Source organism: Rattus norvegicus, chromosome 3 (genome assembly GCF_021556685.1).
Source record: "Rattus norvegicus strain SHRSP/BbbUtx chromosome 3, alternate assembly SHRSP_T2T, whole genome shotgun sequence".
Taxonomy (NCBI): domain Eukaryota; kingdom Metazoa; phylum Chordata; class Mammalia; order Rodentia; family Muridae; genus Rattus; species Rattus norvegicus.
The window spans coordinates 18,014,359-18,031,275 of record NC_141536.1 but is presented as its reverse complement, the minus strand read 5'-3'; the positions used below and the strand labels follow the sequence as shown (position 1 = coordinate 18,031,275).

The window sequence follows — 16,917 nt, the reverse complement described above, 5'->3', positions numbered from 1 at the left end:
GAAATGCAAGTGGAGAGCAGACAGACAAGCCCAAGGCCAGCTTCTGGAGTCTTTTGTTGCCTTTATCCAGGTAGCTCCTTGTAAAAACCACTCAGGGAAGATGTTGCTGCCCCCTCTTTATAGGTGAGGAGACTTAGGCATAGAGAAAAGGAATCTTTGACAGCTCGGCCGCGACCGAGATGGGCTGTGGAGTCAGTCACTGATCCCTCTGCCGTCTCTTAGGAACTGCCTAGATTTGATCTACCCAACATGAGACCCAAGCTTTGGGCCTGAGGGACTGGGGTGACAGGGATGGGTCCATGAAACTGAAGGCCAAGCTGCTGGGTACCGTAGGAACAGGGAGAAGGCTAGAATTTGGTCATGGAGGGCTGAAGTGGAAACTTAATGGGTTCTTTGGAAAGTCAGTTGTGTTGGATGGTGTTTTGCTGGGGCAAGCATGTAAAGGCGTATTTAGCTGAAGTGAACACCAGTGAAAAGCTAAGGCAGACTTGTGAAGGAATATTCTGCTAAAGCAAGCATGTGAAAGGACGCATGATGAAGGATTCTTTGCTAACTACAAGCATGTTGGTCCGCCTTACATTTTATAGTTGAGCTGCATTTGTCGGGACTTCACAGAGAGAAATCCACCAAAAAAACTTCGGGTGGTGTACTGTGGCTTTTTGGCTGCTTCCACAGACTCAGGTTGATTGGCAGAGTGATATCAGCTGAGACAGAGGCACAGGCTGAGGCAAGACTTGTGGAGGACGGGTAATGTTTGGAGGGTATGAATAGGACTCTAGAGACAGCGATGGTGACTGAACTAGGCTTGCTGGTACTGATAGCTGTGCAACACTTCTTGGTCTTTGTTGAGCTTTGCTTCACTGAGGGCACAGCCAAGAACACCTGACTTGTGCTGAGGCTGAGGCCTGGCTGTCTCTGCTAGATTGGCCACTGCCGATATGTGTTTGCTATCCAGACTCTACTGAACTGGACTGCTGGTGTATCTGTGAAGTGTTTGCGAATGGAGAGTTACCGCTGCTGACCTATGAACTGAACTGCCGATTTCCAGACAAAACAGACGGGAGTTGCTCCAAAGAACCTTTCTAAACAGGTTCATTCCCTCTGTCCCCGTATCCTTCCTTTTCCACTACTTTTTTTTTCTCTACTACTTTTTTATGGTGGGTGGTGGGCAAAAAGGGAGGTCAAAGCATTTAAGAGCCGTCATAAAAAGTAAGGGTTTGAAAACAATTAAAGTTACAGACCACTTTGGTGCCCTTTCTCTCCTAGTGGACAGCCTTCTAGGGGCCACTGTTGTGTTCAAGGAAGAATGGCTGTAGTGATTCTGACGCAAACCATCCCACTTTACTTCCTGGAAATGACCTAAACCAAACAGGAGTGTGTGTGTGTGTGTGTGTGTGTGTGTGTGTGTGTGTGTGTGTGTGCGCGCGGGCACTTAGGAGTTCTGTGAGTCAGAATCTCGCATTCTGGTTGAGTATAAAGAAAGAGATTTGAATACTGTGAAGACAGCAGGCAGTGACTGAAAGGGGGGAGAAAAATCAATCTCATCTTTAGTGTGGGATGATATCGCTGGCTGTCAACAATGATTTGGATTTAATTACATCAAATATGCAAATGTGTTCTGGAAACTGTAGAATAATACATAGCCATCAAATGTGGAGAGAGCTTAATTAGATTGGGAAAGGACGCAGGTTTGACGGTGAGATAGGTCTGGGCTGAAATGTTCTGCTCCTCTTCTGCTGGGGAGTCACCCTGCCTGGCTGCTTGGCCACTGGTGTCCCTCGGCCTCAGATGGACACTTTTCTGAAAGCAGATGACAAGAAGGAGCCTCATGTGACCTGGAAAGCAGCACAAAACCCTTGGCCTTGTTTCTGCCTTTAAGCCCAGAAGGCAGGCTTCCTGGGGAGCTGCCATGCACCCCACAAGTCAGCCGTGAGGCAGCCATGCACCCCTCAACTCAGTCGTGTCCCATGCCTCTCTGAGTGTAAGAGGATCGAACCATGTACCAGCAGGAGCTAGAGGGCCCCCTATCACCTGCTGATTGACAGAACGAGGCCATGTCTGTCAGTGGCTGCATCACAAGATCCAACGGCCATCTCCCTTGAGAGGTGAGTCTGCAATCAGAGACTTTCACAGGCTGCTTTCTCCAATGACATCTGTCAACACAAATGAAGGTTCGAATCCCACTCTATGGCTTATCTTCAGGTGCGGGGAAAACATGTTCACAAACACCGGTGTATCTTGTCTCTCCTTCTTGACATCTGGCAGAGATGGATGGTACCCAACCCTTACTCACTCTGAGGCTGGTTTTGCTTCTGGAATTTTCTTTTCTTCATTAATTGTTTGGTTGTTGTTGTTTGTTTGCAGTCCTGGGGTGACTCTGATATAGCCAGATGTTCGAAGACTAAAATCAGCAATGGAGAAAGATGTCGAGGGGCTGCTGGCTCAGGTCACATCTGCCAGCCCAGTGACCTTAGCATGCTTCTTGAATGTAAAATGGCTTTGAACAACACCTGCTTTATAAGAGTGTGCTACAATCTGGTTGAAGAACGTATAGGCAGTTTTTATCTCAGGGTTTTCATGTAAAAAGACTCAATAACTGAGAACTGAAGTTGTATAGTTTGACTATAACACGCATTTAAAGGCACTGTTGCCGTGAGACGTTTCCAGTGCCCAAGCCCAGCCTTGAAGGCCTCACTGCGGCAGCTGGAGTGGGCAGGGAGAGCAGTGAGGTAGTTTTAACTTCTTTCTAAATGGCTCTTGGACTCAGAGCCTTAGGGATACAAAGAGAGAGTCCTCACAGGGCAGGGTGGCCTCAGCAGAACTGATGCTGTGGACTGGATCACAGCACCCTTCCCCCACCTCACTTGGGACAGATTATGGACCAACGAGATAAGGTTTCTAAAGAAGTGGTTGGTGTTAAACGAGTCCGGTTTCCAACCTTGTTAGCTCTCTCATCAGAAAAGACAACAAAGGGTTCAACCACTCGTTCCCTGAACTATGAAGGCACAGTAAGAAGGTGGCCTCCCAAGAGCCTGACCATGCTGGCACCCTGGGCTGGAACCTCCAGTCTCTAAATATAAGACACTGCTCTGTGTTATCAAATCTGTAGAATTCTATGGCAGCCCAGGCCGACTGAGAACAGGGGTGGTGGGCAGTGAGACTTTAAAGCTTCCTCAGCATCCTCAAGGGCTCTTCACTGTCCAGTACATACTGTCCTAGCTCTCCCAGACAGCATCCTCTGAGCTTCCTCACTATGCCTCCAGAAGAGTCCTTTAAGATACAGTCACATTGGAGTGTTCATCCCAAAGGCTCCCAGAGTCACTGGGTCAGGACCTCCTGATGTAAAAGGGGCGGAGAACTGCATCTCTGGCAAGGCCCTCCGATAATCTTGTTCGTACAAGGTTTCAAACCAAGAGAAGGCCCGTCTCCTGGCTCTGTTTTATCAGGACTCTTGCCTTTCCCTCACACCTACATGCAGCCCTTAGGCAGATCTCAGCTTACACTGGAGCCATTCTTAGACTATCCAGAATCTGCCCATTCTTCGTACCTTCATGCCCACTGCTATAGCAGTCAAGGCACCACTATCGCCTTCGTTTGGACTGGTGCAGCATTTTTCACACAAGCCGCATACCACCTGGTCCCAGCATGGAGACCCAGCTGTCACATTACTTCACAACTCCTGATGGCCTCTTGTGGTTTGCCCTGGAGTTATCTGTATTTTGATGCTAATTCCACTGCCCCGAGGACCAGCTGCCTAGTCACAGACTCAGGACTCAGGTGACTTCACCAGAACCTTCTCCCCATTAAATTTGTAAAATACAGGTGAGGGCAGGAACAGGATACAAGGAGGCCTGTCATTGGATGAGAAGGAAGGATGGGTGGGAGAAGAGTTTGAAGGAAGAGGAGGAGACAGGAATGGAAGTGAGGAGAGAGAGAGTAGCTGGTAGAAAACATGGAAGGTGACATTAGGATTCCACTCTGTGTATTTACAGGTTGTTATTAATGTTCTTAAGGGATGGATGGTACCGGGTTCTGTATGTTTAGGTGGGCAATTATATCTTATCAACTGGGCCAAAGGCTATTGTGTTGTGTGTTCTTTCATGTGTAGATTTAATGTAAGGGAGTGTGGAGTGCCTGGTCTGGGCCACCACGGAGTTGGAATGTATGTTTCTGGCATGGAAACCTGCCTTGGGAACTAGATAAGTAGAGAGATTGCAGCCTGCTCAGAGAGAGCTCTTCGGTGGTGTGATATGGGATGGAGCAAAGTGGGTGAGAGGCTTTGATGACTGAGAATTAAGATGCCCAGAACATATCTTGGGGCACTGAGGTGCCGGACCTAGTGGGGGATAAAAGACAGCCATACTTTTTTTTTATTTTGTATATTTTTACAACAACAGCCTCTCATCTTCTGCCATGGTCTACAGGGCCATCCATGGCTTAGCCTTCTAGAACCTTCCTAGCCTATTACATCTTAGTAAGACTGATGAGGATGGGGGCCAGGAGGGGTCATGGGACTCTCCCCACTTAGTGGTAAGGCCGTGAGCACACAAGAATCCAGAGTGTGCAGTCTCTCAGAGTCCTAGGGAGGGTTCAGGATGACCCTGGAATAATTTCATCGTTTCTCAGATCCGTCCTTGTGCTTTAAAAATAACAGGTTGGGTTTCTCCTGATCGATGTCTCAAAATAGACGTCTTTTTAAAAAACGTCTTTAGCCCAAAGTCAAACTCCTCACTTCAGATCAGTCAGACGGGACTCAGTTGGGGGAGGGGTTGCCTCCAAATGAGGTCCCTGGTCCCTAAGCCCTCAGCAGCACCTCACAATTTATGAAAACAGATTCTCAGGTCCCGCTTTAGACTCCCTGATTGGAGCTCTGGCTTGGGGGCTCTATCTGTATTTCAGTGTCCTTCCCCTGGCAGCCAGGGCTCTATGAAGTGTAGGATTCCCTGGTCAGAGGATACCATTATCACCCCTCTGCAGATCTTCCCAGGGGGACTTTCATGGGGCTGTCCCAGATGGTGTCAGTGTCTGTCTGTCAGGTACCGTAAACATCATAACCTGTGTCTCAAGCTTGCCTCTAGAACACACAGGTCTCCTGGGGACCCACGGTTGTTAAAAGCCAGAGGTTGGATGGAGCAGGAGAAAGCACCATCAAGAGTGAGCACGTGGGACACTGTAAAATACAGACAAAGTTGTAAAGCCATGGAAGTGCTGTCCTGTGCGGGAGTTGGCAATGAACCACCCACAGGAGAGAAGGCACTGTATTTCTTTCTGGAAGGAATCATTTGTTTGGGAAATTTGTAGGTCTGTCACTACTATGGTAAATGGTATAATGGCTGTTAAGCTTCTGCCAAATTGCCTTTCCGAAGTCCACAGTGATTGCACCATGCACAGTCTGATGCTTGCCTTGGCTTAGCTTGTAAGCAATTACCCCATGGCTTTAACACTGTCTTAACGTGCCCATTCCTGTGCTCTGTCCATGTGGGTACTTATGAGGTCAGAAATGCTTTGAATATGAACTTAATTACTAAATCAATTTATATATATATATATATATATATATATATATATATATATATATATATATATCTCCCACAACCCTGACTATGGGAGGGGGTGTTGTTAGGAAATGAGTGAGAAATAAAGGCAGTTATGTATCAGCTTCTTTTTTTTTTTTTTTTGGTTCTTTTTTTCGGAGCTGGGGACCGAACCCAGGGCCTTGCGCTTCCTAGGTAAGCGCTCTACCACTGAGCTAAATCCCCAGCCCCTATCAGCTTCTTATTATCCATTTTCCGTAAGAGCTAGCTAATATGAGAAGTCATTGTCCAAGAGGGAGTGGTGGAGAAATGACACATTAAGACACAATCTTAATGGATCTGACTGATCCAGCAATTCCTGGGCTCATCCAAGCCTCCAGCTTCAGCCTGCCAAGCACTGGGGATACAGGCGTGCAGCATCTTACCTGGCCTTTCCAGAACACTGTGCTGACATTAGAATATCAGTCCCCAAGGCTGCACAGAAACCTGCAAAGGCATCTGCTCACACCTGTAGTTCCAGGACTTGGGAGGCTGAGGCAGGAGGCTTGCTATGAGCTACATAATGAGTTCTTGGATAGAGTGGGCCATAGAGTGGGACCCTGACTCAGAGAAAGAGAGAGAGAGAGAGAGAGAGAGAGAGAGAGAGAGAGAGAGAGAGAGAGAGAGAGAGAGAGGAGAAAAGCACAAGCAAATCTGGTTCATGCCATCACAAACGAGTGACACTCACCTTCTTGAAGACCTTGGGGCTCTAGGGGGTCGATAGGCCTGAGCATCACTACACTTACAGCTGACATTGCATTTTATATAAAGAATAGTAAGGCAGGAGGAAGACAGGCTCTGCCTGCTCTCAGGCTGGTTAGGAAGGCCCCAAGCAGGGCTGGTCTTCCAGCAGCTAGGAATTGCTACTCCTCCTGAGCCCAGGCTTGCCACACCCCCTTTGCTGGTGGGAACCCCAGCACCCTTTCCCTGCTAACCCTGACTCCAACTGTGAATTTTCTCATGTGCAACCCCTGCCGTCTTCCTCTCTCCCTCCCTGCAGTCTTCCTCTCTTGAAGCCATAAAAAGGTTCAGTTCTGGGGAGTCTGCCGAGTGCTAACTTTGCTCAGGCCCTCCTCCTCTGGGCCACTTGACAAAAAGAGGAACAGAAGTCTCCTGATGTACTTCAGCAAGAGGGGACAGAGGCCCCTGTGACTGGTGTACTGTGCAGGGTATGCCCCACTTCTAGACTTCATGGCTTTCCATAGGGTGTGCCCCACAGGGCTGGGGCCAACCAGAGGTGGCCTTCTCCACTCACCCAAGCTTTAATACTTTGCTTTAATTTTTTTCTTTCCTTTTATTGCATTTTTCCTCTCTTAGTCTCTCTCTCACACTCTGTCTTTTATGAGACAAGATTTTGCCTGGACTCACCAGACAGACCAGACTGGCCTTAAACTCTCAGCAACCCTCCTGCCTCTGCCTCCCAAAGGCTGGGATCATCAGTCATGTGCTACAGGCTCGGCTCTTTCAGCTTTTCTCCTGGGAGTGGGATGCTGTGTGTTTGGGGGTAGCCTGGGCTCATAGGCAGAGCTGGGGTCTGGTGGCTTTATGACTTATTGACTGACTTGGATGTCATGTACCGCTCAGATCTTGGGTAAAATGGCAGTGCATGGCAAGGACTCCACAGCGATGGCAGTGCCCTTCTGAGTTGTGAAGAGCCAAGAGTCCTGTGGGGTAAACAGGTCTGTGCGGGAGGTCTGTGAGCCTCTCCACTGGCTTACGTGTCAAGACAGCACACTTGTGTGAGTCACTGGGGCCCATGATCCTTCGCTTCAGTTTCCATAGGTGGCAGACCCCTTATCCAAAGCGCTGCTTCCTACTTCCGTTACCCGCTATCAACATCGGTCTTAAAATACTAAAAAACGGTTCCAGAAATAAACAGTTCTTAGGTCGTGAATTTTGTATCCGAACCAAGTGATAGAATCCCAAGATGACCTGCTCCTTCCCACCAGAACCGTGAATCCTCTCCCTGTCCAGTGTATCCATGCTATATGGACTACCTGACTGGGGATAAAAAAGGAAGAGATAAATTAATTCTGGTGCTGTGTTGTGTTGGCAGGTGGGGGAAATAGAGTCTGTGCAGTGTGGTATTTTATATTGGAATTCAGCTTCAGGAATTCTCTGGGGAGTCTCGAAACACACCCTCAAGGATAATTGGGAAGGGGAACTGCTCTCTCTCTCTCTCTCTCTCTCTCTCTCTCTCTCTCTCTCTCTCTCTCTCTCTGTGTGTGTGTGTGTGTGTGTGTGTGTGTTTGCAATGTTTTTTCAAAGCAACACATGTATCCAGCTTCAAGCTCAGAGTCACCACTAAGAAGTCGGTGGCTCTGTTGCCACCCCTTCATGTCCACCAGAGTTTCCCATTGCAAGTCAAGTGTGGGGGTGCAAATGTGCAACCACAGCTCTCAGAGACTGAGGCAGGAGGATTGCATAATTTTGAGGTCAGCCTGGACTACAAGGCAAGACCCTTTCTCACCTGCTTCAAAAGACAAAAAATACATTTTTTGGCATATTTTTGTGTACATGTTCACGCTAGGAAATGGGGAAAGACCACAAAAAAGAAGACAAGGGTATCGAATTAAACACCCCTCCTCCTTCCGAATGTCCTCATTCAAGTAAGTCAGCCACTGCTCTTCTCCTTGTCCTACTCCCTCTGTGAATGACAGCTGGAATCATAGGCTTCAGTGAAGGGAGCAAAAGCAATCCCCACCGACTTACAAGATGCTGTATGTTTCTCTTCTACTGTTCAGTGTGGCCCAGAGGTCACCAGCCACCAGATCCAACGACACAAATGTCTCTGGCCTCACCCCAGAATCCACATTTTAACAAGACGTGGGTGATTAGCACTGCCGTGTGTGGGCAGTGGAGGTACTCAGAGTTGTGATGCACTTGGGCCAGAGTGTAAAGTGCTGGCTGCTTTCTTTATTGACCAAGACTGGCCGTAAGAACTGCCAGTTCAAGCAAGCAACATGATTGACAAGGTGGCTGAATACATTCTGGCCCAAGCTCCTTATCTTGTCAAATGTCACAGACGCACAGCCTCAGACACCGCCTTTGGTGGGCCAGTGAGATGCACAGTCTCAGACAGGAGCCATGGTGGCCCAGGCTTTGAGAAGAAATGTTTAGACCACAGAGCTAGGAGGTTGGAGGGTGATTGATTTTCTCTGGCTGAAAGTTGGACATCATTCCACCCAACCAACTGTAACACACACATTTGCATGCACATACAGTCACATACATGGTCATATGCACAGAGCACACACAGGCACACGTACACACACACACACACACACACACACACACACACACACACACACACACAGCATAGCAAGTCCTAGCCAAGAGTTGGTATTTGGGATATCTCTGCTTCCTGCTTCCCTGCCCGTCCACAGCAGGCTTTTGTTTACATAGAAAGGATTTTCCACAAGACTCCATGTTCTTTGCTGTCTCCACCTGTGGAGCTAGGGACTTGTGGGGCACCATAAGAAAGAGCATCGAGTTAAAAAAGCGGATGTGTTTGGAAAGAGTCCAAAGCATTGTTTACCCCACTCACATTACCAAGTCAAAGGTGTTCTCAGGTCCCGGTTGACAGTTACAGCTCAGTATCAGCTGGTGTGGAGCAACAGAGGCGGGGCCACTGTCAGCTACTGCACCTTGTCCCACTGCCTCTGGTTACATTTGTTCCCTCCCTGAGAACCCCTAGGGAACACACAGAACTAGGCCCTCTGGTTCCTTTTCATGTGGAGTCAGTACAGCTGGTTTTAAAACTGATTTGCTAAGGCACTCTTCTCTGTCAGCGACCTTATGAAGTTACTTTAGCTCTGTCTTGTTCCTCATCTGTACAGTATAGCAATAATAATAACCTCTCCGAGATCCCAGGAGGATCAGTATAAAGCACCTCAGACAGACACATCATTCTCCCACCCACTCAGCTAGCCAGCCAGCTGCTCACGAGTCCAGTGTGTCTTTAATAAGCGTCTTCTGGGTCCCTGTCACGGGAAGACATCAATGAGCTAGCCACAAGGCAGCCAAAGGATCACAAAACAAATCTGAGCAAGTCGCCGTAGGTGTCGCCAAGGAAAGGCCAAGGAGGGCTTGGAGGGAAAAGGCTCAGGCAAGAACTTTCTGAACAGGACTCCCAACAGCGCAGGAAATAATCCCGGGAAGTGACCACTGGGATTCCATGCAAGTATGAAGCTTCTGCTTAGTCCGGTACAATCACCAGAGAGAAGAGAATCCATGCCTATGTACAGCTGACCAGAGACTAATACCAAAGATGTATCAATTACAACGAAGACACCAAGCCCCAAGTTATCCAATCAGTAAATGGGATGATGAACTGAACAGGCAGACCTGAAAAGGAGGAACATGAATGGCCAGTAAAGGACTTGACAAGGTCTCCTTAGCCATTGGAAATGCAGAGACTGGAGTTGGTTTCCCACCACCCATAGGATCCAGCATGGTGGTGCAGGATCAGAATCTCAGAGCTGAGGAGGGAGAGACAGACAGATCCCTGGCCAGTCACCGTAGCCTAATTGATGAGTACTAAGTCCTAGTGAGAAACCCTGTTTGAAAATAAATCATGAATGATAATGGTTGCTGAAGACCAATAACCAAGGTTGACCTCTGACCTCTACGTACATGCCTATTCACAGTCACATATCTGCATACTACATTATACACTCTCATACAAACACACATGAACGTACACAAAAACAATAAGGAAACGAAAATAAAATTACTTTGAGATTCTGTCTCACCCCAGTCAGATTGGTGGTGCACACTTTTAAGCACAGGAGTTGGGAGGCAGAAGCAGGTGGATCTCTTGTGAGTTCAAGGCCAGCCTGATCTACAAAGAAGTTGCAGGCCATCCAAGGATACATTGTGAGACCCTGACTCTAAGTAAATAAGTGGGACAACAAATGCTGGTGGGGATGTTGGAGAGAGGCTCCTTCCTCGCTGCTGGTGGTGGTAAACTGAGGCAGCCACCATGTCATTCAGTGCAGAGATTCTCCCATAAACCAAGCCCAAAGGGATCTTAACTCAGAACACCACAGAGGTCCCTGCACACTCAAGTTTTGAAATAGTCGGGAAAAGGACGAGGCCTAGCTATCAGTCAACAGATGTGTGGATAAATGGAAGCATCCTAGATGCCCATGGAGGGATGATGGATGGATGGATGGATGGATGGATGGATGGATGGATGGATGGATGATGGATGGATGGATGGATGGATGATGGATGGATGATGGATGGATGGATGGATGGATGGATGGATGATGGATGGATGATGGATGGATGGATGGATGGATGGATGATGGATGGATGATGGATGGATGGATGGATGGAGGATGGATGGATGATGGATGGATGATGGATGGATGGATGGATGGATGGTGGATGGATGGATGATGGATGGATGGATGGATGATGGATGGATGGATGATGGATGGATGGATGATGGATGGATGGATGGATGATGGATGGATGGATGGATGGTGGATGGATGGATGAATGGATGGATGATGGATGGATGATGGATGGATGATGGATGGATGATGGATGATGGATGGATGGATGGATGGATGATGGATGATGGATGGATGGATGGATGGATGGATGATGGATGGATGGATGATGGATGGATGGATGGATGATGGATGGATGATGGATGGATGGATGGATGGATGATGGATGGATGGATGATGGATGGATGGATGGATGGTTGGATGATGGATGATGAATGATGGATGATGGATGATGAATGATGGATGATGGATGGATGGATGATGGATGGATGGATGATGGATGATGGATGATGAATGATGGATGATGGATGGATGGATGATGGATGATGGATGGATGGATGGATGGATAGGGAAAAATGAAACAGGAAATTTGAAGGAAAAGGATTCAGTTGACTTGGAAAGAGAACTCACATTCCCTCTTACGTGTAGAGTCTAAATTTAAAACTAAAATATGTGTGAGTACATGTGCATGTGTGTGTGTGTGTGCCTGTGCGTGTGCGTGTGCATGTGTGTGTGTGTGTGTTTATACATTACAGAACTGGAAAGAGGGTCTCAAGGAAGAGTCTTGAAGGAAATGGGAAAGAGAACCAGTAGAATGGGAAGCAGAAGGAAGAAGGAACTGGGGAGGGACTAGGCAGAGGGGGAGGGGAGCATGGGCCAGGGTGGTGCAGGGAGAGAAATCAGCTAAGAACAAAACATTCCAAAGAACAGAAGTTGTGTTTGAAGAGTCCATCACTGTGTATGGAAACCTTAAAAAAGCCATTTTAAAGAGGGGGAAGGGAGCTACCAAACCACAGGAAAACATGGATGGAGCATGATGGAACCTGCTAAGTGGGAGGGGCTACTCTAAAGAGACTACAAGCCACACTGCCTGCCGTGGGAAAGGCCAGCCTCCAGCAGCAGCTGGAGACCAGGGCTTGCTGAGGGTTGTTGAGGGCAGCTCGAGGGCAGTGAAGCGCTTCTGTGCGTCATAAACAGAGACGCCTGACTTTTACACATCTGCCAAAGCGTACAGGACTGCTGCACAAGGCAAAGAAGGGGCTCAAACGCGCACCTGTGCCTTCCACAGCGGTTGACCAGTTGTGACAAGCCGTGTGAGACATGGGCCTGCGGGACATTGAGTTCATTTGTCCATAAATCGGAAACCTCACTAAATTCTCCTCTGTTGCTTGGTGCCGAAGCAGGCAGGGCCAGGACAGTACATAGCTCTGTGAGAGTGTTTGTGGAGTGTTCACAGCGTCTGGCACCCTAGGCTTCATGCCAGCACTGAAAACCCTGTGTGTGGCAGGGGTCCTGTCTAATTCTAACTAGGTAGGAGCTTATGAAGTACGTCCAGGAGGAGCGTCCCAGTGGCTCAGTGGGGATGGAACACCATGCGTCCTGAACATAATCGTCACTAGTGTGTGTTTGGTACTCTGCTGTCACTGTGACTGAGATGCACTCGAGGGAGCAGCTCACAGGTTCAGAGGGGTCCGTCCATGGTGTTTAGTCCCGTATACTCGAGCAAAGCATCATGGTAGGAGGAGGACTGTGTGGCAGAGGTTGTCTTTTGGAAGACAGGAAGTAAAGAAAGAGCGGAGAGACCAGGACCAATATGGTTCTCAAAGGTACGCCCCCAGTGACCAAATGCCTTCAGTAGGTGTGACCCTCTGAAGTTTCTAGAACCTGCACAGATAGTGCCAGCAGCTGGAGAACAAGCACTCAGCACAAGTGCCTGTCGTGTTGGGGGAGGAAGGGGACTCACATTACAACATGATGGCCAAAGAAAAGGGCTTATTTCACTCGGTGAGGTAAGTTTTACAAGAAGCAAAGCCTAAGTACAGTCAACTGCATACAACCACATCAGAATGGAGCGCTCCGTTGTCGATAATTTAGCTGATTTGATTCCTCTAATGGTGAAAGTTCGGGAGCAGGGTTTTCACGGGAACATATTTCATTGTGGTGCTCAGGAATAAGATTTGGGGCAAGGTTTAAATTCAAGCACCACCATTTCTACCCAGACCTCCCCCACTGCTCTGAGACTGTTTCCCCAACTCTGAGAGATAAAACCTACTTCCTGGGGCCATTTAAGAGCAGGTGCCTGAGCACGGAAGATCCTCTGCGTGCCGGCCTCGTGTGGCATTTCCAGGACGGAGGTATGGTAAGAAGACGGGCCTGACTGTTGCTAGTGGTTGTGCTTTGGGGTTGAGCGTCCCTGAGGTACCACGAGCTCTCTGACAGCATCTCTTTGCCCACAGGGATGTGTCTGCAGGCATTCGTTGAAGCTTTCTTCTTCTTGGCCCAGAGGAAGTTCAAGCTGCAACCTCTCCATGAGCAGGTGGCGTCCTTGATTGACCTGTGTGAATACCACCTGTCCCTGCTGGATGAAAAACGCTTGTTGTGCCATCGGGGCCGGTCCCACCAAAGAAACACCCCTCAGATGAACCGCACAACCCATTCAGCTGCGGGCAGCTCTGCACCCCGAGTGATCGGGGCTAGCAAACTCTCTCACTCCTGACACGCTCTGTCCTGACGTCCTGGAAGAAGGTGTGCCCTCGGGGGCTGAGGACCCCAGGCTCCCCCGACCTGTCGGGAGCCACTAGGGTTCCAGCTGCAATCACCCGTGCGTCCTCTCTGTGTCCTGTAGGGCTCTTGCCTCACACGGCCAATCCTTGCCCACTCCCCACCCAGCACCTCGTGGTGACCTCACCCTGTTTGGGAATCATCAGTGGACATATGACATCCAAGATGTGACAGATGGCACCTACTATTCTGGGCTCCTGGGAAACACCAACTGGGGCAGTTTCTGCTGTGCTTGGGGCCGCAGGGGAATGGAGGGAGGGTGAAGGACAGACCATCCTAAGCAGAGATCTGTGGGCGTGGAGAACAGTCACACGGTGGCCTGCTGGGCCCTGAGAGCCTGCTGGTCAGAGCTTAGCATCATCGAATGTCTTTCCTTCTGCCCATTCCCCAAAACGAAGTTGAAATATGAAGATGGCGGACACCCCCCCCCCCCCGATCATGTGCTACACAGGTGTCCTTTACAGACTGACCTCATTTGTTTGTTAACCTACCTGTTGCTGCAATGTTTGAGTTATTACTAATAAAGAAATACTTAAGAAATAACACAGTAGGGCTTCTTCAGTCTCCCCGTCCAGGTTCCAGGGGACCCCTTCAAAGTTGGGGCACTGACCCAATGGCGAAGAGCCACTGTGTACCCAGCACTGTGCTGTCTGCCCTGAGTGAGGGGAGGGGCTTCAGAGGGGAGAATGGAAGGCCCCCAATGACAAGCAGGAGTGTGTGTAGAGCAGGTGTGGCCTAGACCAAAACAACCAGTGTTCTTGAATGTGCACTCTGAGGGGCAGAGGTGGAAGGCCTCGGTTCCTGCTCCTCAGGAACCAAGTGGGTCTCACACAAGTCCCAAGTGAGAAGTGTGTGGGTACATTCTTTAACCAGCCTCGAGCTGTACAGCTGTAGAAGGCTATTAAATAAAGCTTTGACTTGACACCATTTCTCAAAATGAGTCTTTAGAAAGTGCTCGCCCGCATGGAGCTGCGTCTGGGGGAGGGGCAGGGGAAAATGGTTTCAAGAGGTTGAACTCAGCCACACTGGAGCCATATAAAAATGACGGCACTCATGGTGAGAGCCGGCCTCTACACCATGCCTGTCCTCTGGACGCAGGCCACTGGTGGTTGCACAGTTTCAGAGCCACTCTGTCCCGGGAGCGAGCCACGTGGCCTGTTGCACATGACCTTGGTGGGCTCCATCCCCTCAGGATGCCACTCCTTCTTGATGGTTACAGAAGCCTGTCACTGACAACAGGACTGTTGGATAGATTTTCGGGCTGCTGGATTTTGAGAGGGAACACTAACAGACTTCTGCCCCACTTCCATTTCCCAGAGGCACCACTGTCTTTACTTGCTTTGGGGACCGGCCTCTTGCTTTTTGAGAGGTGTAAGAGTGAAGTGAAAGCCTTGCAGAGGCTCCCAGCAGGGAAGGAACTGAGCCAGAGAACCCAGGCAGACCCAGGGGGGCCTCTGCGAGTGCTGCACGCTCTGTGACTTCCTGTGGCCTAGGCCCCTTCTTTACCAGGGCCCTGGAGATCCATCCCAGCCTTCAGACAAGGTCAGCTTTTCATCTGCCTGAGGCTGGAGCTGAGACCCACCGCCCTCCCCTTGCCAGAAGGGAGCCTACAAGGACAGCACTGAGTTTAGTTGTTTAAATGCTGGTCCTACAAGATGCCCGCCCCCATCCTTCATCCCAGCACAATAGGGCCTCCTGTAGCTCTGTTTTCCATCCCCCAAGGAAGGAAAGGGAGTCTAACTTTACATTATCTTAGGAATTATATGTCTTCTCCCTAGCTCAGATCTAAGCAAGTGCCTCTCAGATATGCCCCCAGAACCCTATGACCCTGACATCCTGGCTGGAGCAAGAACATCAGAGAGCCTTCAAATTTTGCTGAAACTGCCCTTTGATCAAGGCTCTCCCTTTCTTCTCTATGAGGACCCCACAGTCCTGATTTTGACACCCACTTCCTAGAACCCATAGAATCTTTGTCAGGAAAACAATAAGTGGGAAGACTCAGCCGGGCTGTTGCTCCAGACTCCCCACCAAACCCTTCGTGCTCGCCACCTTCACCTGGTTCAGTCAGATCCTTCTGGCCAACAGAGAACAACTCTCAAGGTTCAGGGCAAGCATGCTGCGACAGCCCCACCCCCACCCAATTCCCATCCCTCACAGAATGGGCAGCTTCTTCCATATATGTCCAGGAACCCAGAAAGCCCCCTTCTTTGTCTAACTACCTGTGGGAACCCAGCCTCGACTTCTTTTCAGGGTCAGGCCTGTGCTGTTGCCCTAGCAACTAGCCTAGATCCCATGAGCCCATGAACAGGCAATGACTTCGCTGACCTGTGAGCCTTTCCACAGCCAGATTCCATGAGATCTTCAGCTCAAGTCCTGAGCCTATTGGGGGTAGGGGGTAGCGTCTTCTTTAGCTGTGGACTCCAAGAACTGCTGGGCTGGATGGCCTTGGCCCTACTCCTTATGGGTATCCACCCTGTCTCCCCCGTTATGTCACACCACCTGTTCAGAGAAAGTAGTTTGCCGTGCATGTAGGTAGTTAGGGAGTAGGGCTGGACGGGCATTTGAAAACTATTCCGTGTCTTTCTAGGTTATTCTAAAGACTTCCTCTCTTGTATGAATGAACACGTTCTCAGGGTTTCTGTCTTCTTGTCTGATCCTCCCAGCTACCGTAAAGAGGAGGACTGTCACCAGTCTTCCTCACACCCATCCAAAGCCCAGTTAGACAGACGTGGTAGCCCATGCTTCCAGGAGGCTGAACCTTCCATCAGAGCATCCCTGGGAATTCTGGGGGCATGGGCCTTCTGACTTAGTTCTCGATTACCCAGACTGTAAGAGCTCCAGGTCCTCGATCACCTAATTCCATTTCTCCATGTCTTGGGAAGAACGATTAGGCGAGACAACAAGCACAATAAACGCAGAAGTACGTGTACTGGCGAGACATCTGCTTGCCTTCACACTTGCCTCTGGGTTCTAGCAACTGTAACAGGACAGAAGTAAAAGCTTTCTTGAACAGTGTCAATCAAGATGAATGAAGCCAGAGTGACTGGCTCCCTCCCTCCCGGCTGCCTTACGTCTACGCGTACTTGAAGCCATTCATTGCTTTTCCTTGGCTGTCTAGAGTTGGCCTTCTGATTGGCAGAGGTACTGTTCCAAAATGGCTGGAATTGCCCACTTCATTCCTTGGTTAATGTCCTTTAGTCGTCAGCTCTGGAGTGAGAACTGGGCCGGCAGTGCTTGGCGCTGGGTGCCTGCTCTTGAAG

The 16,917-nt window shown here is 49.3% G+C and overlaps 1 protein-coding gene across 6 annotated transcripts in view; it reads left to right on the top strand.

Moving 5' to 3' along the window:
• Ttll11 (tubulin tyrosine ligase like 11) overlaps positions 1–14,200 on the top strand; it is a 225,108-nt gene extending 210,908 nt beyond the window's left edge. For all 6 annotated transcript variants that reach the window (NM_001431779.1, XM_087654516.1, XM_087654515.1 and 3 more), the window contains 1 exon segment: positions 13,333–14,200. In NM_001431779.1, the coding sequence (NP_001418708.1) occupies positions 13,333–13,592 (260 nt within the window). In that variant the 3' untranslated portion in view covers positions 13,593–14,200.
• The last annotated feature ends 2,717 nt before the right edge of the window (positions 14,201–16,917 follow it).